Source organism: Neodiprion virginianus, chromosome 3, assembly GCF_021901495.1.
Source record: "Neodiprion virginianus isolate iyNeoVirg1 chromosome 3, iyNeoVirg1.1, whole genome shotgun sequence".
Lineage (NCBI taxonomy): Eukaryota > Metazoa > Arthropoda > Insecta > Hymenoptera > Diprionidae > Neodiprion > Neodiprion virginianus.
This window is the reverse complement of record NC_060879.1, coordinates 8,256,112-8,280,375: the sequence shown is the minus strand read 5'-3', so window position 1 is coordinate 8,280,375 and position 24,264 is coordinate 8,256,112. Positions and strand designations below refer to the sequence as shown.

Below are 24,264 nucleotides of genomic sequence, written 5' to 3'. Positions count from 1 at the left end.
TTTTTTCTGCAATTATCCCAACTCTGAAACAGTACCCTCAACGTTTTCAAATTTTTTTATTCAACTGGTCAATTATTTATAAATATTTAGAGTGATTATAAAAAGAACCTTTTTTAGAATCCTCAAAAAAAAATTCTCAAGAACTGTATTTTCTATCACAAATATCTCAAGACCGAGCCCATGGTGGAGCGATTCTATTTATATTGTTTCTTACGAATTGATTTTTTTGATAAACTAGAACATTGTTTAAACGGTGTGAAAATTCCTGAAAAATACTCAAAACTTTTATTTCTCACTTAGTACATTTCTAGACCAGTTTCATTTTGGAGCGAGTTTTATCTATTTTTATTGATACATTCAACTTTTTTTTATCAACTTCGTAAACGAATCGGTCTAGAAATGTGATAAGTGAAAAATAGAAGTTTCGAGAATTTTGATAAGAAAGCTTGACAGTGTTCAATTTTTTTTTTTTTAACATTCCTATCAGTGAACCGGTCGTGCCATGTTTCGGAAAGAAAATATAATTTTTCAGAATCTTTCGCGAATTTTTAAAAAGGTTCTTTTCAAAATCACACTCGATATTTACAAATAATTAACCAGTTAAATAAAAAATCTGAAAAAGTTGTGGGTACTGTTTCAGAATTGAATATATAGTCTTACCTGTTGTGGATATCTGGAGTGTAAACCACCCCACATCAAGTAAATGACTCATATTACACTATTTCCGAGGAGAAACGGAAACTTTCACATATTTTCTTTCATTGAATGTCATTTCTAAGATTTGACAATTTCATCAAAATTAATCACTTCCAACTTCAAAATGTGTTATGAAAAATACATTTGTTCGTCAGGCGTTCGTCCATGCCGAATGTGCAGTGTGAGATACTGAAGTAATATGTGGCGCATATGTATATGAGGTATTCCATGCCAACTGAGAGGACATTTTTCCTGACCCCCGCCAATTTGCTTCATTATTTTTTATATGATTTTACAACCTAAAAAAAGCACTCACCATTCGTGTCAGATTTTTCGTTACAACCATTCCTTTTTAAAAAATATTACAAACTCTTTTATGGTCCTAAAAAAAAACGCCATTTTTTTTTTTTTTTTTTTTTTAATTCACATAATTTCTGGGTCCCAAAACAAAAAATTTGAGCCATAGTTCAGAGTGGAGAATTGATTTTTTGTATTTTTTTAGAGGAATAATTTTTCTTATTTTGTACGTGTATACAAAACATATGTTATGTTTGTAACATTTTTTAAAAAAGAATGGTTGGGACGAAAAATCTGAAAAAAATGGTGAGAGCTTTTTTTACGTTGTAGAATCGTATAAAAAATAATGAAGCAATTTTACAATTTGTATACATACAAAATAAAAAAAATTATTCCTCTAAAAAAATATTTAAAAAATACAAAACATCAATTCTCCACTCTGAACTATGGCTCAAAATGTTTGTTTTGGGACCCAGAAATTATGTGAATTTTTGTAAAAAAAATAAAAAAAATTGCGTTTTTCTTTAGGACCATAAAAGGGTTTGTAACATTTTTTAAAAATGAATGGTTGGAACGAAAATTCTGAAAAAAATGGTGAGTGCTTTTTCTAGGTTGTGGAATCATATAAAAAATTAAGAAGCAAATTGGCGGGGGTCAGGGAAAATGTCCTCTCAGTTGGCATGGGATACCTCGTATATATTATATTGGTTACCACAAATTTTTTGATTTTATGAAAAAAAAAAATTCACTCGACTGCCACCTTCACGGCACGGCGAGTAGGGAGGTTGCTGATTATCTTGTAGATAAATGCGTACCTGACTAATATATCTTTCATGGTATAAATCATAAATAAAAATGCTCGTTATCTTGTAGACCAATGGACTCGTAACGTGTACCGAATAATTTCTCATAATCTTGTTTCAACGACAGAGTGGCGTCTGTTTTCAACGCCGAGGACACGATGACTGACAATTCGATGATATCGGTCTACCCATTCGGTGATGAATTTTACACCTTCACCGAGGCGCCATTCATCCATCGGATAGACCCGGAGACTTTGGAAACGAAAAGCAAGGTGACCATACCGACCACAAAACTATATTCTCGAAACAACGTTGCTGCAGCTGAAGAGAATAACGGCGAAGTGTGTCACTTACGTTCTGATCAACTTCCAGCTTTGCATATCCAATTACGTGGGCGTAGTTAATCACACCGCGCATCCGCATGTAATGACCGATGGGACCGTGTATAACCTCGGGATGAGCATCACGGCACGAGGACCTGCCTACAGTGTGATTTGCTTTCCACCAAACCGCATCACTGTCGGTGGGTGTTTATTGCTGGGCTGGATAATATCGGAAATGCTTTCATTTGGGACGTGCGTATTTTCGCAGGCAAAATACGATTCTGCGATTTTTGAGAGGGTTTTTAACAATGCGACGGTCCTTTCGCTCGGATTAAGCAGCGATTTTACAAATATGCTGACTTAATTGGGCGTGCGGATAAAGCGTGTAGGCCTACATTAGCCCCTCTTTCCAGAGGCGTAATAGCGACAATGACATTTCATTGAACGATAATATTCTAGCCTTTTGCCTAACACGAGGCACATCAACAACCGAACTTAACGTGAAGAACTTGTCAAGAAAAACTAATGCGTGTACAAAATAAAATGACAGTCGACAAAGGCATATCTCAACTGTTAGGATGAATCGAAATACTTGCAGTATTTATGTTATTTTACGTTTGTGCCTCATTTCAAATGACCGTATTTCACATTTTTCATTTTGAATGGAATTGAAGAAAACAATTCCATTTTTCCATTGGCTTCAATGACATTATTTAAAAGCATTTCGTTTTTTGTATTCCAAATGCATTTATGAAAGCATTTGAGTGGGCTTTGCACCCTTTTGGGACCATAATACCGGTCAATTTTCCGCATAGTTACTCTCAGCGAATGAATTCTCTTTTCTTCTGCTCCAACCAGACGAAACGGGGAACGAGAAGAAACTGTCGATGTTCGATCAGGCCACCATTGTTGCGACCGTCCACTCGAGATGGACGTTGAATCCGTCGTACATGCACACGTTTGGAATAACCGACAATTACTTTATAATCATCGAACAGCCACTGTCGGTCGCATTGCTGACCATGGCAGTGAGTCAGTTTACAAATGATCGTTTATGCAGTTGCCTCAAGTGGTACGAAAACGAAAAGGTGTGTAACCGTCATTGCAATTTCTTCTAACTAATATCCCTGGGAAATTTTTCTCATTTTCAGACTCTGATACACCTGATCTCCCGGAAAACTGGTCTGATCGAGAGAACTTTCGTAGCGGAGCCGTTCTTCTTCCTTCACATAATCAATCAGTTCGAAACCAGTGACGGAAAATATGTTGTTTTGGATGTTTGCTGTTACAAAGATGCAAAAATGCTCGACTGCATGTACATCGACGTTATGAAGGTACTTCACGCAGAGCCTTGGCACAGTGTTCGACGACCACAAAAACTACGGTGGGACATTTCGGGACCGGAAATTGTCATTTGCTTAGCTTATGACGGTGCTTAGTATTGGTGGCCCGAAATGCCCAGTTCTGAAATTTCCCACCATTCCTGATGTTTACTATCTCAGAACAAGAGCTTTTTTAATCATCGTAAACTACTCGGGAATGGATGAACCGTGTTTGCTCGAAACCTAATCAGCTCTAAGTTGAATAAAACCAAATCAATCGACTAAATCCCATCTCGAGATGTTCTAATATTTTTCTATGATATCAAAAAATTCGTCGATCGAATAAAATGAACTACAGTTAGTCAGAATTAGACGAAAAATGTGGATTTCTTGTTAAAAATTCACAGAATAACCTTATTTCTCTGGAGAAAGACATAATTAGGTCTCAGTGTGTAAAAGTCAGCTTTTCAAATTTTTTTCACGTGACATGAGAACCTTTCTAGCTATATCTAACTAGATTAGCTTAAGTGAGACTTTCTAAACTTTTGTTTCATCCACTATTCCGACTTGATTGTACACTCTATAAATCTTTCAGGACATGCATTCAAACCCTGACTACGCGAAGTTGTTTCGTGGCCGACCATTGCGTTTCATATTGCCAATTGTTCCTCTAACGGCTGACGTTCCTAAGGAATACGACTTGATCGAAGATCCAATCGAGTGTAGAAATCCGGTGATAATTACCGACAGAGATAAGACGAAGGATGAAGGAAAGGCAGATTTGAACGAGAAGTCTGCAGTATTTGATGGTATTGTTCGAAAAAAAGCCACGGCGGAACGACTTTCGAATGGAAAAGTTTTCGTCAGCCCGGAAATGCTTTGCGATTTAGGCTGCGAGACACCCAGGATAAAATATCCTCTCGTGGGAAAAGAGTACAGATATTTTTACGCCATATCTAGCGATGTTGATATGGACAATCCAGGAACGGTTTGTTATATTCTCGACGAATTATTTCTCTACACCTGGAAGCATCTTGTCCTATGAATTCATTGAACGATTTCTCCCGTGTTCTAGATCATCAAAGTGGATACTGTCACGAAAACTACGAAAACTTGGTGCGAGAATAACGTTTTTCCTAGTGAGCCGATATTCGTTCCAAATCCAAACGGAAAGGTAAATATTCACTTGTTTTCTAATTTTACACTCGCAGAAAATTGAAAATGCGGATTCCCAGGCATGATGGAACAAGATCGATTTGGGAGAAAGGAATTCTTACTAGTGTCTAAAATTTGAATTTCTGAATTTTAAAATTGACTACGCGATTATGTGTCCCAAGAGTTGCTTGTTGTGAAAATCGTTGGATCTTTTGAGTATGCATCCTGCACTATTTGGTATTTGCCAATTTGTAGGTTGTGATTTTACAATCGGAATCGATTTTTATATGGATCCCACTATCTTTATTTTCACCTACGGTCTTTAATCAGCGTTTTTGCTTCCGATATTTCGGAGATTTAAAAAATTTTTCAAGTTTAGTGCAACTCTTGATCCACCATGCTTAAAATACGATCGAATTTCGAAACCTTACACATGGAATGAAAAGAGCGCATGCTTCACATTATTGCAACATTTGTCATAGCTAAAGCTTTTCACGAAGTGTACTTCATTTGGTTCGTCAGTTAATCCTCTACAAAACATGACATGTAGATGGATAGAAATACCCTAGAATCGCGATATTGTTTTAACAAAAAGTCAGACGTAAAGGTAATCAGCAAAATAGTATACACAATATCGTTGTAGGTCAAAATCAGAAATCCAACCTAAAGGATTTGTAGGGAATTCATTCGCAAGTTAAACCAGCATTAATCGATTAGATGCTTCAGATATCGAAAAAAAACTTTTTGTAAAGACTGAAAAAATGTCTATAGCTACTTTTTTACTAATCTTATCCAGAAAGAAGACGATGGTGTCATAGTTTCGGCTCTTATCTGGGGACAAGATCGAGAAACTGAGGTTGGGCTGTTGGTGTTGGATGCAGAAACGTTGGAGGAAATAGCTCGTTCGACGTTCGATACGCCGGGACCAGTGCCGAAATGTTTGCACGGTTGGTTTGACTTGAAAATATAAAACTCAAACCGCAGATGTTCCTTGCCACACAGTTTCTACAGTTTGGTAATATCGCAGAAGTTTTGTTTCTCCGGGCACCAAATGTTCCGCATGTTACTGCGGAAAGTCTTGTGGCTACATATGTTCTCATTATCATCAACGAAGATTAACAGCAGCCAGACAGAAAGCATGAAACGAACCAAAGCACAGACCCTCAGATTGCCAGTAACATATTGTACTTTATGGTTATGCATATTGAGAGGGAGAGGTGAAACTTAACACACTAATCTCCTGACTAAACTCGCGAGCTTTGTCAGATTTTCATCCAGGGTGGCCACGTCAAGCTTCAGCTGTCAAATGCAACTTATAGAGGTTATGGAGGTGATGCGAATTTTTTTAAGCCAACCTCAAATAGATAATGTAGTGATTCGAAAAAGGCAAACTTTCATTGTTTACCGGGTGACTGGTAATGATGCATATGTGAACATTTTTGAATAACGGTTATTTTTCGATGAATTTTGACCAAAATTGGTACACCACCGGTTTGGTGGTCGCTGAATCCGAATTCGAAAACAGAATTGCAAAATTCGATATGAGAATTTAAAATGGCGGCTTTAAGTACCGGTAATTATGACTAAGCATCGGCACCTTTGTACCAGAAAGTCAAGCAGTGGAATTAATCTTTTGAAACTTGTTACTTGGGGGCTTATGGGGTCGCTGATGATGAGTCCGTTATCAGAATAGAAGAATCGCAAAACGGAGAGTCCAAAATGGTGACGGTAATATTTGAAATCCCTACAGGTAAACCAAATTTCGAACTTGAATAAAACAAGAAAAAATTCATAATAAAACTGCAAATTCACCCCGACTCACCCTCAAGGGGTGGCAAATTCAAAAAATTCAAAAATCTGTAAAAACTCGTAGCAGTCAACCGGTTAAGTGACTGATGATTACTCTGAATCATCATAACAACACAATTTAATTTTGCCACTTAACGCGGTGGAATTAGATACCTCAAGCCTCGTTTCGAGTGAGTTGGCTGCCCTGTCTTGCAGACGGAAATATTGCTGTGGTACAATCTCGTTGACCAATAAAGTTTGATTGTTTGGCGCATGCGCGGTCCGTCGTTCGGCCCATTAAATTTCGGTATGCTACCTTCCGGTATGATTACACATGGATTATTATTTCCCGTGCGTAACTTTTACCTTCGCATCTTCTTTCCGTACAACTGCTCGAAAGGTACTTAAAACGTATCTGCGACATATAGGTACAATTTTATGTTAAACAACATTTTGTTATCCAGTTGCCAGATAAAATACAATCCTATTTTATCAAAAATAATTGCATATATTTCTTTAGCGATTAAAATTGAAAACGTCTAACGTTTTCTCGTCGTTCACCAAACTGAGCACTTCTTGAAAGGATTCATTGGCGTCCCAACGGGACACCCGTAAACTTTGGCAAAGTCCTCGGAATTCGACAGAGTTCCAATAACGCGAAATTTCCCCGGCGAATGAACCGCCGTTTTCAATTTGTTGCGCGTTGCTTCTGGTCTCATGGATCCGCACCAAACTTGCGCGAAGTTCAGGAAGAATAGCTGCTTCCCCGTCGCGCTGATTCCCGGCAACGTTTCGTTAACCTCCCCGTTCGCGTTCAACCATCTCTGATAAGCCTAAAAGTGAATCCTCACACGTATTTTCGATTCCGTTTTGTTTTCTCTATGCTCCATCGACTTACCCTGAATGCTTGTTTGATTCCTCCGTTATCCGCGATGTTCTCACCCTGCGTGTTTACTCCATCAATCTGCATCCCCACCTCAGTCACGGTATAGTGACTATACTGGTCTGACAAATGCGGACAAAGACTATAAATTGTACCTATGTTTATTGTATTATCTTAATAATGAATGGGCCGTACCGTCGGATTCAAACGTTAGGAAAACAAGAGAAATCGTTTGAAAAATTTCCACCAGTATTATTTTCCCACTTGTTTTGAATACGTATGAAACAAGAGGGAACTCTAACAACACAAGCTAGGGTATCAAGAAGTAATTGATAAATGATTTTATAATCGGACCATTCACAATTATTAAACTCTGGTGTTTTTCAATTCGATTCTAATGACTTTGGAAACATTTTTGTCTCTGACCGTATCTCCACAAAATGTCAACGAGGTTATAGTGACTCGCTTTAGCCGCTACTGAGAGAATCCGTAGCGTTTTGAAATTATTTTGAAAAATTGTTAATAAAATTCATGAGCTTCGGTTTCAACTTCAAGGAAATCATCCTTACCGATCAAACATTGAGCTCTTTGATGAAAGCCTTCAATGGCGGGGTCCTTCCACCACCTGTGCAAGTTACCATCCTTGTCAAAGAGCCTGCCCTTATCATCAAATCCGTGAGTGATTTCGTGACCAATGACGACTCCTATACCGCCGTAATTGAGGCTCCGTGGAAAATATCGGTGATAAAAAGGTGGCTGTAAAATTCCCGCCGGGAACACTGCACATTCGGGGAATATGAAAGGTGAGGATAGAGTGATCCTACTTCCTCGAGGGATCAATTTATCACATCCTTTCTCATGACGACATACTTATCTGATTTTTGTTGCGACTGTAATAAGCGTTGACCACAGCCGGCGCCGTGTTCCAGAGTGTTTTGTTCACTGGACTGCCGAGTCTGTCCTGTTCCACCCGCGTCAAGTGCTGGAGAATGTTTAAAGTATTCTCGAAATATTTGTCCGAACTTATGACAACCTATTTCAATATAGAAAGGGGACAATCAGTTTCATTAGTCAACAAGTCTAGACCACAGAGATCGTAGGGTAAACCCGTGAAGGTGTTCTGCCACCCTACAATAGTTGCCCTGCGTGTGGTCAATCAAGAAGGACAAAAAAAACCTGCATGTTCAAATCTGAACAATTTCATCTAGTGAAAAAGCCTCAGTGAAATGTCAAAAACGAGACATTTGTAGCGACGTGTTGAACATTTCATCAAATATGTGAAGTTATCGCAGCGCATCTAGTGACGATATTATGTTTTGGTATATTTGTAATATCTGTCCAGTATCACAAAAGTATAACGAAAATGACGTCTCGAAACTTTTTGGATACCGATGATCAAAAAATCAAAGGCAACTGTTCCGGATTTAACGTACGCTCGGTGAAATCATAGAGAACTTGTTGAATTACATCTTTATATCGTTCATTGAGCAAATGTTGTTCCAATATAAAATCGGGATATCCGATCCTGAGCAACATGTCGTCTACTTTTTCGCCGGCAAGCTGCTTGGTGTCGTCATCGATCCAGCTAGTCTTTTTCAACAGTTCCCTGAACGATTGTTGGATCTCTTGGGTCATCAGCAGAGTCTTGACGTCGAGGGTGATGCAAGAAACGGCATGATTAGTGAGGTATTTCAAGTTATAAGATTTATGTAACATGGGCATGGGCAACTCTCACGTCATTTTTGCTGTTCTCGTCGAAATATTTTCTTACGAACATCGAACCGACGGCCATTCCCATATTGGAATTCACCTGGGCAACGCAATTCTTCCATCTCAATGGTGCCTGCTCTCTGCCAAAGAGTATATAGTAAAACTTTTGCTTGGCTTCTTGGAAACGATCGTCCAAATTGTTTACACGGTGACGTACGAAGCGCCAAAGAAGATAGTTTGATATTGTTCTGAAAGAAGAGAAAGTTTTATGAATCTTTCGAAATGTGTAAACCGTAGACAACATGCATGCGGCTATGCGAGTGAATACTTTTTGTCTTTTCAAAACTTTATATACCTCGACGGTGTTTTTGACAGCAGATTTACCAAGTCCTGAATATATTGAAGAGCAAAAACCACAACGGGCTCTGAAGTATTTGCCGGTCGGGCCAAAACTATCGACAAATATCTGTGCCAATCGATTTGCGGTATCACTATTCTCAACTCGCCGATACTCATTCTTTGGTAAAGCTCTGAAACGTTGCGTCTCTCGTCCGGTGATGAGGTGATCTAACGGGAAAAAAATTGTCAAATAAGCTACAGGAACGGAACATTTGAATTCTGCAGATCGGTGATCGAAGAACTCGATCATTCTTTGACACCAGTAGTCTGAAATTTTTACAACGATTTGAAATCGAGAACTTCATTCAATTCATTGGGACGCATTTGAAAAATATGAGGTGAACTGATGTCATTGAATTACCTTAGCCAATTTCGTCTCGAATTCAATGAGTTCGTCGGCGTGAAACGTCGCATTTTCAAGAGGAGCCCCAAGCAGCGTAGCGATCTTGATCAAGTAACTTTTGTAAGCTTCAAGGTAGAGAGTGTTCGAGGGTTGAAGAAAGTAATCTCGCGTCGGCAGGCCAAGAGAGGTTTGATCGAACTGTGAACGGCAAATGGACCGGTGATTACTGCTCGCAGATAGTAATGGTGCGGTATGCGTAAGGAAAACTTCCATCCTTAAAAGAGCAGGTAAGTCACTTACTTGAATCACGTACTGATCGCTATCCCTTATATCCGGCCCAACCCATTCGGATATCAGTATGTCATTGTTGTACAACCGCAATTGCGCGACCAAAAGAAGCCAGTCAAACTTCTTGGGATCCCAACTCGGCTGCAGGATCGGCCATCCTCCGAGTTCGTCCAAAAGCTCGATTAGAGGTCGCTCCATACGCTGCTCCAAGATCTCTAGGCGTCATTTTGCATGTCAGATTATTATTAAATCGTATATATTCCTGTTTCATTACTTTTTATCATTTTCCTCTTTAGAAGACTAAGACCGAAATGAAACAAATAATTCCTCTATTCCGTTGATTTGTTTTACATTATCCAAGCGGTTTGTAGGCTAACTATTTCATCTCTCGCTAAGTTTTTTTCCAAATTATTTACGAGTAATGTCTGATTTACTTTTGTCGTCAAGTTAAACCTTCACATTCGTACACAACGTAAGGTTCTATTTTCAACGCCAATCCAAGAACATTAAAATTTTTTTTCTACATTGAACGTTACAGAAACGTCTCATTCATCTCGATACCGAAACGGTATTTTTTTCTCACCTTATCTTGTAATGCGCGAATTTTTACTCACCGTAATTCATACAGCTGTGATAAAGATGCTTAGCCTTGACCGTAGCATCGGCAGAATTTGCTTTCGCCCCCGGTGAGATGGGTTCCTCCAATAATTCTTTCAAAACTGAATCTAAGGACTCTCTTAGCATTTCGAACGTATCGTAACCCGCTTTGTCTTTTGGTATTGGGTTACGTTTTCCCCAATTACCGCATGCATATTGGTAAAAGTCGTGACAAGGATCTACCGTTCTATCCATATACTTTAACATCATCTTCGCTGCAATTAATAACATCGGGAAGTGTATAATATATAAATAATAACAAACAACTTTTTCTAGATAATATATATAATTGTTAAGGCTATCAAAATATGTATCTAACTACAGGCCTTACACTCGGTTTCAGTGTAATGAAAGTCGTCACGTCGCTTAGCTACATTCAAGAATAAAATGTACGTTAGAGACCGAATGTGTTTTGATATTAGTTATCAGTTCATGGCAAGCGCGCATAACATAGGAATTTTTTTTATGATTTAGTATAAATTGTCGCACTAGTCGAAGGTGAGTGCGAAATTCACACGAGTCAAGAAGCCCCGATATGCGTTCATGTCAGAAATTCTGTTTTCCTGTCAAAAACTACAAAGTAGTGGAGTTGTTGACGGAGGTAGGGCAGAAAAGATATTACAAAATCAACGTCCTCGTATTATACGAAAATTTGAATATAATACATGAGTAAAAGAATGAATTTAGTGACATCGGTAGAAGGCCTGTGATTAGTAGTTGGATGTGTGAAGGATGTACAGGCCTGCGGTTGATTCTCGCACGATAATTATTCATTGAAAGCTATCGTTTTTATTGAAAACTGGCTTAGCGCACACATGTAGCATCGATCTACAGATAATTCATCTATTTCTTCAATCGTATCCTTATCTCTCTTATTACAATTTACACAGATTCTACTATAATCCACTGTACAGATCAACATTTATCATATACCAAGCGCAGATAAAGCGCGGATACATCTATACATTCATTTAAGCGATTATCAATAATAAATATACCCCTAGAGGAAAGGGTGAAACTCAGCATGCTGAGTGATAGACTGTACATGCGTAAAACGATTGAATCCCATTGGTCGGCGAGATCGTTGCGTGGCAATATATTCGTCTGCAAAGCAGGGGAGCCAACTGAATCGAAACAGTTTACGAAACGATCGGTTAGTCAATGGTTATAGAAGTTTGCCAAGACTTGCCGAATCGCTGTGTCAACGCAAGTGGCACAAAGAACGAAATCAACCAATCGGAGATTGAAGTCGACTGTGAATTGACTTGTCGTCGTCAAATAACAGCCGAGCAGAAATTAGAAATTTCGACAGTTACCAGACTTCTTTATCTGTATTTCAAAGCAAATTTTTCGTCCGTTGACATTATGTCGGTTTTAATTGATCAAATGATAGTCAAAATTTCGTCACAAGCGTGCTGCCTCGAATTATTGAAAATCTGCCTGACCCAAAAATAATCCCATTGTCTACATAACCTCCAGAAGCCATGTTCGACGTGTGAAGCTTGAGGCTGTTTGAAAATCGTAACAAAAACTGGCGCATGCGCAGTCGGACGTTCAATCTGGTGAGTTTCACGGTCTCCTCTCGATATATATATTCATCCGATTCACAAATGAAGACATGAGCGGATTAAAAGGAATATTAAATAGATACTTCGAAGGCATAAATTTATGACAACCCAACATATATATATATATAAATATATACATGTATATTAATATATATATATATATATATATCGGTTGCATTTACATGAAATAATACTTATAAGCACCTTGGGCCTCGCGGATGCTCTTTAGGTCACCTTCGCCCTTCCAAAATGCATGAAAATCCGAGGATTTATCCCCGGCATCATCTTCCTGCATGGCCAACCAGGTGTTCTCATCAATCGAGGGCCTTCCGCCCTGCTCGCCTGGGTCAGATTCGCCCTGTGTTTGCCCGTCGTCTTTGTTACCCGAATCAACCGTCTGCCACGGCATTTGATTTGCCGAATTTCCCGCAGCGCCTCCGTACATTAATTCGCCATCCCTTGTGGTAATCAGAGTCTATGTATAGGTACTATTTAAACAGTGATCGGGGCCTGCAAAAGCATATTTATTTTGAAAATTATTTCTCATCTACTTAACGCTTACTGGTAATCCTCAATGTCGGTTTCCCCGTTATCATAAGCCTCGGCGTCGTCCTCCGAATAATCAGCCAATGAATTCTCAACCCTCTCCTCAGGTATGTCTGTGTTTTTTTCCACCAACATGTCTGCGTCATCTCCGCTCACCTGAAATTTCGATCTTATTAACCCAAGAAATGAATTCGTTATATTATTTTACGAGATCTCAATAAATTCTTCAAATTTTCGGGCCACGCGAAGTCAAGGGACTTTCAAGTGTTAATAATTCCTTGACATTTCGCTATACTGTGAACAATCGTCAGAAAATTTAGTACTGTTGACAGAAAATTCCTCAAACCCCCATCTTTTATGCATATCTATTAAATACCCTGAAATTATGCCACTCGTCTCCGTTGGAAACATCTCTTTTTTGTCGTCCCATGTTGAACGTGATATCAGGTGGCACATAGCTGGTCTTTATTTCCTGAAGTAATTCTCTGTCCTCAATTTCGGATTGATCGGGATCGTAATTGAATGTGGCTGAAAATTGAAAAGAAGAATGGATTACGCTTATCGTGTATTCTGTATCATTGTCAGGGTTGCGGAAATATTAATTGAAAAATAATGCGTTATCCGCTATCAAAATAAGGGGTAATGCAGAGAAACTAGAATTTGTAATTACATGGATAATTGACAATGGATGACAACACAATTGGTAATTACCGCAGTATTGGTTAATTGATTCGAATTGCAGTAAACATGACTGCAGTAATAGGTGTGGGTAAATGAAGGGAGGATTTTTTTTTTTACTATTTTAAGAAATAATTTACTAAGCATATTATTACTGCAAACGCCTTTTATTTTACTCTGTTTTTTATTATAAATTTGGGGCTACACCCCAAAAGTGCCTAACTTGTATTTTATTTGAAAAATTATATATGTATAGTTTGCTAATGAACCGATTGGATTTATTTCTATGCACAATACATAAAATATCATGGATTAGTTGACTGCATTGACGGATTAGGAAAAATAAAATTTTTAAAAGACAATATCAAAAATAACTTATAGTTAATTTTTATCTACTTTTTATTAAGCAATTACTTATATAACAGTGGAGGCCAGAGTAAAGACTGAAAACATCCCGAATAAATCATACTGAGTGTTTGCAGTTAAATAATTTTCAAATAACAATTATTTAAATTATATCAAATTTCATCACTGTGTTAACTATCAAATTAATGCATAATGGGTAGAATATACACTATTCATTAGATGTGTAATGGATAATGCAGCGACGTTCCATTGTAAATTGTCAAAAAAATGCACAATGAAAAAGGAATTCATTAATCATTGAAAAATTAATGAGTAATGAAATGGATAATGCATTAATAAAACAATACATATTTCACAACCCTGATCATTCATATTGAATCTTTTCATCACGGGGAAACCTGCTTTCAAATATGAACGGGGCCACGGTCCGAGTTAAAAGTTATGGAATGAGAAAAAGCCGTTTATAAAATCTCCGACAATATCATTTACATAAATTACGACGAACACGAACGAAATAACATCCCTACTTTGCGATAGAAACAAATCTAAACAAATTCGAATAACGTTATCTTGACACATCAATAATTTCAGGAAATTTTTTATAAGTAAAACTTTAAAAACGATTAAACTCTGGTGTTTTTACCCAATTCTAAGGGTTTAAGTCTATATTTTTCACCACAGAGATCTTCAACGATCAAATGAAATATTTTTGTACAAATAGCCATCTTCACAGTGAGTAGACATAGATTTGCGGAAGCTTGGTATTTCAGACATTCATGGGGATCCACTGTCCAGTGAGCAAAATAGATTCAAAAACATTAGAATCGGCACAAAAACACTGGAGTTTGATCGTTCTGAGAGTCCAAATAATTGAAACTTTTCTGAAATGATTTAATTAATTAATTTCTCCGACATAGTAAGGTTGTCATTTCATTCGTGGTCACTAATCACCAGCATCAGTTCCGACAACGTTGCCGAAGATTTTAAACAACGGTTTCTTTCCACCAAGCTCTTTAATCAGCCTATGAACCCCATAAATTCTCAACGTGTTGATCCAAATTACCTTTGATACTACCGCTGCTTTCGCGAGCTTCTTCGTCAGTGGCTTGTGTTCTATGGTTTGAAATTTTCCCCATTGTATTCGACCTGCATATCGCTATGTAAATAATAGTGATCGGCAGTAGTACTGCGGGTACAATTAGCATAAGTCTAACTCTCAATCGCCAGGTATTGTTTCCTCCCATGCACCACCTGAGACAACACACGTGTATAAAATGAGCCTTGCGATAAATCATTGACAAATCAACGAAGAAAAACGTGATAGCTATCGATTCGTCGTCGATCGCGGAAACATCTCGATGACATTTTATTCTTCGAATCTCTGATTGCTTACACCTTGACATAAGACGTGACAAGTAATGATCAAATTATCACAAATTTGGATGGACAGAAAATTTTTACCATGGTAACAAAATACAATATTCTATCTATGTATACGACTGTCTGCGCAGTTGTGCATATTTACTTCAATCTTCCGGTCTCCTTGTTTATCGCTAATCTGCAAGAAGGACATGGACCACCGCTATAGTAGTCTTCGTCATTGAACTGGCTCAAGCGATCGCTACCTCTCATTTTTTCTGCAACGAAGCAAATCTCTTTTAAGACGTTGATTAATAATATTGTCAATCGAATTGTCGGACAAGTTTTTCACCTCATGACGCAGGTTGTAAAATTTGATTACAGTCAAGTTGCGTAAAGAGTGGTCGTACCTCAAAAACCGCAAGAGACGGGTAAATATAAGTGCAAGTAAATCCAAGAATGCGTCAAACACGAGCTACGATAAAACCTGAAAGATATGTACGCAGGCCCCAACTTGGACTAAGATTAATAAAGGGTCTAAACGATATGACCTTTAGAATCAATTTAAGAATTTAAGATGATTACAGCACTTGTTTTCCATTGTCAATCACACCCACCCTATGAAAGGAGTTGAGTTGTGAGGTACAAGTCATTCCACGCTTCTCTGCCCCGCAAACCTTGCAATATCCAAGTATTGTGATACTGCTTGGAAGTTTCGAATATAAATATTGTGTGAAAATGAAACCGTAATTTCAATCCTAGACCTTAAAGTCACCCAAGCTTGCTCCGCGTAGCTTCCAATACGCCGAAAGTACCTATCTAACCTATTATCATTTATATACTCTTAACAACCGTTTTATTCAACTTCCGGAAACTGACGCGACGTATACGTTGTACTTCTCGAGTGCTGCTGCAAATCACCGTTTGCAACGATGACACTGCCAATGACAAATTTTATTGCATAATTTTACAAAATTTACAAGCACCGAAATTCATGCTTTAAATAAAGTTAATCGACGTTTAGTGACATTGAACAAAAAAAGCTTTAAACGTACAACGAAACTAAATAACGGTGTCGAGATGTTTTGAACAATTCTTTGCAGAATGAATGAAAAATAATTTATCCTTATAAAAGATTGATCAACTTTTATTAAATATCTTTAAAAGAAGAATACTTTTTTCTCAAAATTGGGACTCCCTGTACTGTTTGAGAATTAATAGGTCGATTCAAAACCAAACGATCGACTCGTTATATGCACATTTTTCAACATCGGATCGTCGTCACAAGGTTGGAAAAAAATATCACTGTAATGCTGCGATCTTTTTCATATTTGCAAATATGATTGCAAACTGGTATCTAAGCTTTCGCTTTTGTTTTAGTAATGCGAAAAAAGGAAAAAAAAACAAAAAAAAAAACTCTTACCTGAGGCGATGTGCTGTTACACTTGTGCCAATATTTACTCTATCATTTCACGACACAAAATCCGTTCCACCCGCTGTCAATATATAGTTATCGTGATGTTGCGTCAAACAATTGACAGAGCGAAAAGCGCGGTAAAGTTTTCTCCGGATGAATACTGGCGAATGCGAGTGTAGAACTCGGATTATCATAAAACTCACGGTGAGACAATTCCAACGTATTTAGAAATGAAATGTGTTATAGATGAAGCCCGCGGGTTCGACTGATATGATGCTCCCGGATACTAAGAGCAAAGAGAATTGAGCTATTGTGCCAGAAGTCACTCCATGAATGCTAACGTACTGACACTAGCGTTGATTTAAATATACAGATTGGCAGACGGATCACACACGCAAATGCCGTCAGTATTTGCACGCTGCTAGCCGTTACACATCACCCTGCAGTCGGTCGGTCAGTCATTCATTCGTTCATTCATTCATTCATTCGGCAATCAGCTCTAATGAATACCTATTATCGCGCAATAATGCCAATTAGCACAACAAGTTACTTTTTTCTCACTCTTGATAGCGCATATTTTTCCGACTATTACAATAATCAGGGTTGCCTGTAATTTTGGAATGTAACACTCCTACACTTTTCTATGTTTTCAAGATCCAAATTAATTTTTTTCCAGATACCTTTTGTATTTCTTGTGAAATTGAAACAATTGACGAAAATATTCAATTAATCGTTACCGCGTTGTGTATTATTTATTTTGAAGTCGTTGCACTTCACTTGTACCTATTTAAATTTGTCAATAGAAACTGAAGTGTGCATTATATACAGTTATGTCAAGTGTTTAGTCAAGACTGTAGCATTTGGAACGACATAAAAAGTTCGAGTTTCAAATTTACACTGTCTCGGAAATTTGACAAAATTCCCTGATTTCTACAAGTAAACTAAAAATTCTGGACTATTTCAGGTACGTCAGGTTTTCGGCATGCGCGGCGATCCTGCTCAACACTCATCGTTAGTATGATGAGATTTTTTATTAAAAATTTCTATTACAACACGATAACGCTCTTTACTCCAATATCTTTACGGAAGCTTGTGAATTATTGAAAGAAGGTAAGGAAGTATTGAATCTACAAAATCAACAACTATTGCTAATTAGAGAGACGTAGAAAACAGCAGACACGCAAGAATATAAAAATTTTCACCAGGATAGAAATCACGTCGAGTGTAATTTATAAATATAAAAACAATTCCTCGGATTTATGCCCCTAAAATTATTCATAAGTTTTCCACACCATTCAAATCGCTATAAAACAGTGTAAAATATGCACAACAAATTTCTGTGTGTAATACGTACATAGAAGCATGGTTTGAACATGGAACGGCGGTGCGTAGATACTCGAAATTTGTACCACGCATAATAACGTTACAAACGCGTAATTATCCAATCTTAAAATATAGTATAAATATATTATTGGTGATAACCAAACTGAAAGACGTTGATACACTAATACGTCGACAAATGAAACGAAACTCGGTGGAAAAAAACACTACACAAGAACATGTATTTTGTTTCACAGCAATTTTCATGGGCCATTCGTCACTTGCGCAAAACTTCTATCCTTAATTAATTCAAGTCGTCATGTTTCATCGACGTTTTACTTACAATTTTTACAAACTGAATGAAGATAATATTTTCCTTCGAGGTAAGAACTATGCACAAGATATTGGAGCGTTTTAAAATTTTATTTGCTGCATGACAAAAAAATTATTGTATGTATGTAGTATAAGTTTTATGTACAAATTATTCTTGAAAATTTTGCTTTCAGATCGAATTGTCGTTACACGAACGATTTAAATAATATACAATGCTCAAATATAACGAATAATATGTGAAATATAAAATTTGAATTCACAAAAAAAAAAATCAATTCTAAAAAGTAACGCAGCATAAAAACATTAGGAACAAGATCAGAAGTATTGTTGTTCGTTCGAATTCGATGAAATAGTGAAAATCAACAGACCTGAGTAATGTTAGCGACACAGTTGCCTACGCTATAGTATATGCATAAGTGTATAACGTATAATATAACAGGTGTATGAAATATAATCTAATCTATGTTAATGTTGTCAACAGAAAACATTTTTTTATGTAAGATATAATATTATTTAACACCTTAACAACATAACCTATATCAACTATAATGTATATGCATATATTTTGTATATATTTACGAATGAATTTATTAACTTTTTACTATTTTTTTTTTTTTTTTAGATTTTTTTTTTCACTTTCTGCTTATTCTTTTATACGATTCCTCGACACGACAGTTTTCAGGATGTAACCGGAAGCCCGTCGATTAAATGTGTGATTATTAGTCAATAAAACTAACGAACTACACGAATTCAGTACCGAAAAAATAACACGGTTCGTTATCAACTTCGGTGGATTCACATGCCAAAGAACGCTTTTTCTTATACCAAAACTGTGTAAAAAGAAATGGTAAGTAAAATTCTATCGTGAGTAAATTTCTTCTTTTTTTTTCTTGTAAATAGAAATATTTAGTATAAAAGTTACATTGTATTCAATTTTTTTTTTTTTTACATGAACTTGGACATGGAAGTTCACAATTCTGTTTCAATTTGTTATACGTAATTAGTTCAAATTATTGGGAATACATCGAAATAAACCCACGCCTTTCTATAAATCTAATACATATGTAATAGCATGCATTTTACATTACGCTTAGATAGTTATTACCAAGTTATTGGTTTAGATACAATTGTTTATATACATTATTTATTACTGTTAGTATTTTTTTTTCTTTTTTTTTATTTTCATTTTTGTCGTTTTTATATTTTTTATATTTTGTATATTTTGTTACTTGTTAAAATGTTTTCATTTATCCCGTTATTTTCGATATTTCGGTCCTCATAGGATCGAGAATGTAAAAACAATATCAAGATCATCCATCACCACCCTTGATATAACCGTTGTCGGTTATCAGTTCTTTGAAAATTGTTCAAGAATCAAGAATGATGAATGACCGTGCGATCTGCCGGGCTGAGTATAACATTTTATTGCCAACTGTCCTAAATTGACTATATCGTCAACTAATCCATCTCAAATTCTTTGTTGAGTGTTGCCAGATCCCTGAAATTGATGAAAAATATTATTTAAGCAATGAGTATTACAAATAACACATACTTTACACTGGTCTTCGGTTGAAAAGACCTCGGTTGAAGTAGTGAATACATTAGTAAATGGATTAAGGTGTGAAAAAATTCAATTTATTCCTCGACTGTTTTTTAGCCGGAATTCTGTACGATTTGTGATCTGTAGTAAAAACTTATGATAATCACCCATTTCACATTACAAGGTTCCCTGACAATTCCAAACTTTTCGGAAAAAAAATCAAAGTAGTTTCAAAACCTCGTCGCAAAACAACGCTAGCGTTGGCTTGTATATACTTTGGAAGAAAGTGATAAAGTAAATTATGAATTCTGATAGTCTTAGTTCAATGAGAAAGAAATTAACACAAATTATTTTCTAGGCAATTGAGTGGAAGAGCTGAATTGAACATTTCATCCAGGTAAATACAAAATACTGCTGGTACTGTAACATATTTTATAAGTCAAACTATTTTTACCTTTCCTCTATTGCATCACTTAGGTGATATTTGTGCATTAGTGACACAACCAATCGAAGTGTTGACCAAATCGAATCGGACATGGTACCTAGATGGCTCCTTTGACCTTGAGCATCTCGACCCACCGCTTGCTGATTCAAAGCTGTTAGCAAATGCTCGCCAGCTTCTCTATTTGTAAAATTGATGTATTAAAGCCAGAAATCGAATTGTACTTGACTGCAGAGTTCATAAATTAATTTACTAACTTGTAAGCTGACAAGTTGATGCACGATATGCCAAGATTGTATCGCGCCCTTATAAATCCCGGGGATATCCGTAACGCGTTATGATAAGCTTCAATGGCTTCCTCAGATCTTTGTCCATTGGCTAAAGTAGCGCCCAATCTGTTCCATAATCTGGAATCCTAAATAGAATTGTCTTATACGAATTTGCGGACAAATTGCGACAGTCTGTTTACTGATTCTTCTCTGTTCGCTTATTTTCTTCGTCTGCATATGAGAGTAGGTATATCTATATTCAAATATCGTTACTCACGTCAGGCTTGACGTGTAACGCGGCTTTGAAACAATCCACGGCTTTGTCAAATTCATTAGATATGTTGAACAAAACACCAAGACCGCATTGGACATCCGCATCTATTTCATTCGTGGGATTCATTCTAGCAGCTTCAATGAAGAGCTGTTTGACTTCCTCGTGTGAGTCCCTAGAAATAAATAAATGAATAAATACTCATGTGCAGTTCATTATCCAGACTGATATTAGAAGGTAGATCTATTCAAGAAGTGTGTGAATCTTAATAATGAAAGGCTTACTCTGATAAAATCGTAGAAACTTTTGATCTTTGATTCGTCACGGAGCCTTTATTTAAAAAGGTTAAATTTTTGTATTTTTCATTCTTCATAAGCCATTCTTTCAACGTAATGCAGGCTTGATTTTGGTACGATTCATTCGTGTATGAAACAGCAAGCGTCATCATGGCAACAGAGTTTGTTGGGTCTAAAGATAAACAGTGTTTCAACGCGGATATGGCTAATGGATCCTGCTCATTCTCGGCTTGTGTTTTTCCCAGCAAAAGCCACGCATCTGAATTATCTTTTTCCTGTTGAACCGCAGCTTCGAAACAAAGCACCGCACTGGGCAAATCACCGGCCTCAAGCCTTTTCTTACCCTCTTCCAACGCATTTGGTATGTCCTTCATTACATTTTCTTCAGTGAAGGTGTATTCCTGGAAAGGATCGTAGTACTTTTCGTATTCCGATAACCAAGGGTGTGAAGTGCTTACTTCATCAGAGGCTGATATTTTCTCCCACTCATCTTGCAATCTTGTCCAAAAATTCGATTTGTAATCATCTGCATCTATGGATACAAGAATATTATAAAAATGAATAACAAAGCAAGTTTCCCGAATTATAAAAGATATTCGTTCATTATTCGGAATATGAACGTCAGTTAAACCCTGGCAATTCCGGAAATATCAGAGATGAATTACTTTTTGATGCAATTTAAATATGAACCTTGAGTTTCAGAGTTCTCTGTGGAAAATTCTTCAGCCCATGTCCCTGCAGCTGCTAGCTCTTCATCGATCTTGCTCAAAACTGGATGTTCGTCTTGAACATCTCCAGAGCGTTCGGAAGCACTAATATTCATGGAAGAAAATTCTTCTGTCCATTTATCATCCAACTTCTCTAGATTTGGCAGCGAAGTCTGACCAGGATCAATGGGAATCTCGCCTTCTTGTCGCATGAATTTCATGAACTTTGAATAAGCAAAATTTGGGTCATCATTATCCAAAGCTTCCGTTGATTTGACAACAAACCCATTCTGATTAACGTCCTTCTCTACATTATCCACGCTATGTTCCAGGTATTCTTCAGCCCACTTGGGACCTAATCCTAATTCAAACGTTTCAGAGTGTGGGATGATAGCTTCAGCGGGTGTATTCCATATAGCATCAGCATGCTGTTCCTATAACAAAACTCAATTAAAACTCTGTAAACATCTTCCGAGCATTTAGAAGTTTTGAGTCAGTGCTTAGCATAAAATGCCAATGCTTGTTTTTACTAATTCAGTTTAACATTTCAGTTTTCCATTTTTTATTTATGCAAAATATACGGAATCCTGTTTGGATTTGACGTACTTAAAATAATTTGATGCATTCTAGCAATTTAAGAAATCTCTAAAAATGATTCATTTTATGTTAGGAGCAATACCATTGTTTTTTGACCATTTGTAAATTTTCAAAGTATTTGAAACAAAAAGTGAAGCAAACGCTACTATCAAACAGTTTTGAATATTACGTAATTACATCAAAATGACGACCAGATTCGAGATACTGGTTAGCCCACGCTGTGTCTTGGCCAGTTAATTCCTTAATCACACCAGGGGCAGGAACAGGCGCATGAATATTGTGATCAATCTGTCGCATTTCCTGCAGTAAACTGTCCATTCTAAATGTTTGAGGATGAGTGACTGTTTCCTCTAAAAACTGCTTAACCAAGTGGTCAGAATCAGACGCCTCGAAAGAAGTGGATGGCACAAATGGCCGGCCAATGCCTTCCTCGACAAATCCATGGTCCTGAACATAATGCGAGGCGAGACGAGCAACCGAACTCGGCCCTCCGCAGTCTCCCTCGACCAAATCGCGCAGTGCCATTACTGGATTCTAAAAGAACGCAAAGATGTTTTGACATGTTTGATTAACTGATACGCTATCTGCAACTCGTATTCAATTATGTAAAACAAGTGTACAAAAAGTGAAGCAAGAAAAAAAAAATAATGACCTTGCCAAAATAGTTATGATAACTCTATATTCATGTTGTCTTTTTGAATGAATTGAAAGTCAAGTCAAGTTTCTACTGCTTGATAAATAAAAAAAAAATGTAATGAAACCTGAAAACTACAGGATTAGGTGAAGTTAATTAATGGATCTAAGGAAAAGAAAGTGTGTACAGCCTTTCCTAGTGTCACGTTGTTTACACGATGAGCAAAAATGAAAGAAGTAATACAAAAAAGCAAGGTGAGGATATACGAAGTCAAAGCTCAGAAAAAGTGCAAGGAAAGAATAAAGAGACACTATATTCTGACGGACTTACGAAATATACTCGACTTAGAACGAAGGCTGAATTATCTCCGATAGCTGCAATAACAAGAGACGGAGGTTATCTCAGGCAGCAAGAGTTTCCCATCCATGCAGCAAGTGCCAATTGTGTTATTTGTGGTTTGTCTACATCGTTCGAAAACACTCGCTTCCACCGCACGTCCGTCGAGTACCGATCGAGGGGGCCCCTGATTGTGCCTCGACCCTGTTTTCGTGAAATCAAACCGTGTAATGGATATCACTGCGTCATATCAGAGCCAACGAGGATATCCAGGGAATATACTCTAATGATTACCGACTCTCCGATGACGGCTCGAATCCCTGCCAAAATGACAGTGTGGTTCATGAAGACTATACAAGGAGCACGAAGTTAAATAGTTGAATTGACAAAACTTGTCACAGTAATCATACATATTACGTTAATTTTTTGTACCGCTGGCGTCGCTACTGTTCCTTTAGCAGCGAAGTGTCATTGGTTGCAGGGATGCCCAAGATCGACTAATCGATGATCGTGCAATGGGATTCGTAGAAAGTTTTCACTGCCGCCTTATGCCTCCCCCCAAACTTTGTTTCAATACTTATTGAACACTAGTGACCTCTCATTTTGGGAAGCAATTTGTATACATCAAGTTCGTGCTCGTTGTATAAGTCTCCATGGTGTGGTTGGTAATACTCGGCGATTTTCGAGACTACTTGGCACATGACGTACTTCCGCTTATGCGCGGCAGGGAGGTGCCGAGGCATAAGGAATTTTATTTAAGTTATTGAGCAAGTTCGATCAGACGTCACTCAGTCACCAGAATACAGCGCGTGTATTAAAAATTTCTGGAGAGCGCAAAACCTATAGAGATCTGAGGACCCAAAAGCCTGACCCAAGCATTGAGTAGTAATACCGTGTAGTAATGAAGAAGGCTAGCCCCTG

General features: G+C 37.3%; 3 protein-coding genes across 22 annotated transcripts in view; 1 reads left to right on the top strand and 2 right to left on the bottom strand.

Annotated features, from left to right (window-relative positions):
* The window catches only part of LOC124301447 (carotenoid isomerooxygenase), a 49,007-nt gene extending 28,835 nt beyond the window's left edge, over positions 1-20,172 (top strand). For 4 of the 9 annotated variants that reach the window (XM_046756510.1, XM_046756511.1, XM_046756508.1 and 1 more), the window contains exons 4-12: positions 1,924-2,068; positions 2,169-2,319; positions 2,978-3,207; positions 3,271-3,453; positions 4,037-4,429; positions 4,517-4,615; positions 5,393-5,543; positions 17,563-17,708; positions 18,176-18,346. In XM_046756510.1, the coding sequence (XP_046612466.1) occupies positions 1,924-2,068; positions 2,169-2,319; positions 2,978-3,207; positions 3,271-3,453; positions 4,037-4,429; positions 4,517-4,615; positions 5,393-5,543; positions 17,563-17,702 (1,492 nt within the window). In that variant the 3' untranslated portion in view covers positions 17,703-17,708; positions 18,176-18,346. Of the gene's footprint in view, positions 1-1,923; positions 2,069-2,168; positions 2,320-2,977; positions 3,208-3,270; positions 3,454-4,036; positions 4,430-4,516; positions 4,616-5,392; positions 6,321-17,562; positions 17,709-18,175; positions 18,347-18,424; positions 18,611-20,149 lie in introns of those variants that run through there. The other 5 variants (XR_006907479.1, XM_046756515.1, XM_046756513.1 and 2 more) reach the window with 5 other exon arrangements.
* Positions 6,808-17,014, bottom strand: LOC124301444 (neprilysin-4-like). Of its 9 annotated transcripts, none has more exons than XM_046756493.1 (16): positions 16,605-17,012; positions 15,348-15,459; positions 14,886-14,935; positions 13,155-13,306; positions 12,795-12,934; positions 12,437-12,690; positions 10,622-10,879; positions 10,020-10,222; positions 9,738-9,917; positions 9,333-9,544; positions 9,003-9,225; positions 8,735-8,911; positions 8,138-8,300; positions 7,837-8,046; positions 7,283-7,389; positions 6,808-7,217 (listed from the first exon to the last, which is right to left on the bottom strand). In XM_046756493.1, the coding sequence occupies exons 2-16, from the start codon at positions 15,452-15,454 to the stop codon at positions 6,942-6,944; spliced, it is 2,712 nt and encodes a 903-aa protein (XP_046612449.1). In that variant the 5' UTR covers positions 15,455-15,459; positions 16,605-17,012; the 3' UTR covers positions 6,808-6,941. The 9 variants fall into 9 exon arrangements, with proteins under 9 accessions (XP_046612449.1, XP_046612445.1, XP_046612450.1 ...); XM_046756489.1 differs by having other exon boundaries at positions 14,886-15,073; positions 16,605-17,009; XM_046756494.1 differs by lacking the exon at positions 16,605-17,012 and adding an exon at positions 15,534-16,261.
* On the bottom strand, positions 19,315-23,785 carry LOC124301448 (peroxisomal targeting signal 1 receptor). Of its 4 annotated transcripts, XM_046756517.1 has the most exons (9): positions 23,638-23,785; positions 23,338-23,547; positions 22,551-22,907; positions 21,760-22,210; positions 21,058-21,601; positions 20,780-20,948; positions 20,491-20,648; positions 20,246-20,413; positions 19,315-19,749 (listed from the first exon to the last, which is right to left on the bottom strand). In XM_046756517.1, exons 3-9 carry the CDS (start codon positions 22,896-22,898, stop codon positions 19,710-19,712), a joined length of 1,878 nt encoding a protein of 625 aa, XP_046612473.1. In that variant the 5' UTR covers positions 22,899-22,907; positions 23,338-23,547; positions 23,638-23,785; the 3' UTR covers positions 19,315-19,709. The 4 variants fall into 4 exon arrangements, 3 of the variants coding, with proteins under 3 accessions (XP_046612473.1, XP_046612474.1, XP_046612472.1); XM_046756518.1 differs by having other exon boundaries at positions 21,760-22,204; positions 23,338-23,720; XM_046756516.1 differs by having other exon boundaries at positions 23,338-23,718.
* Between the last annotated feature and the right edge of the window lie 479 nt (positions 23,786-24,264).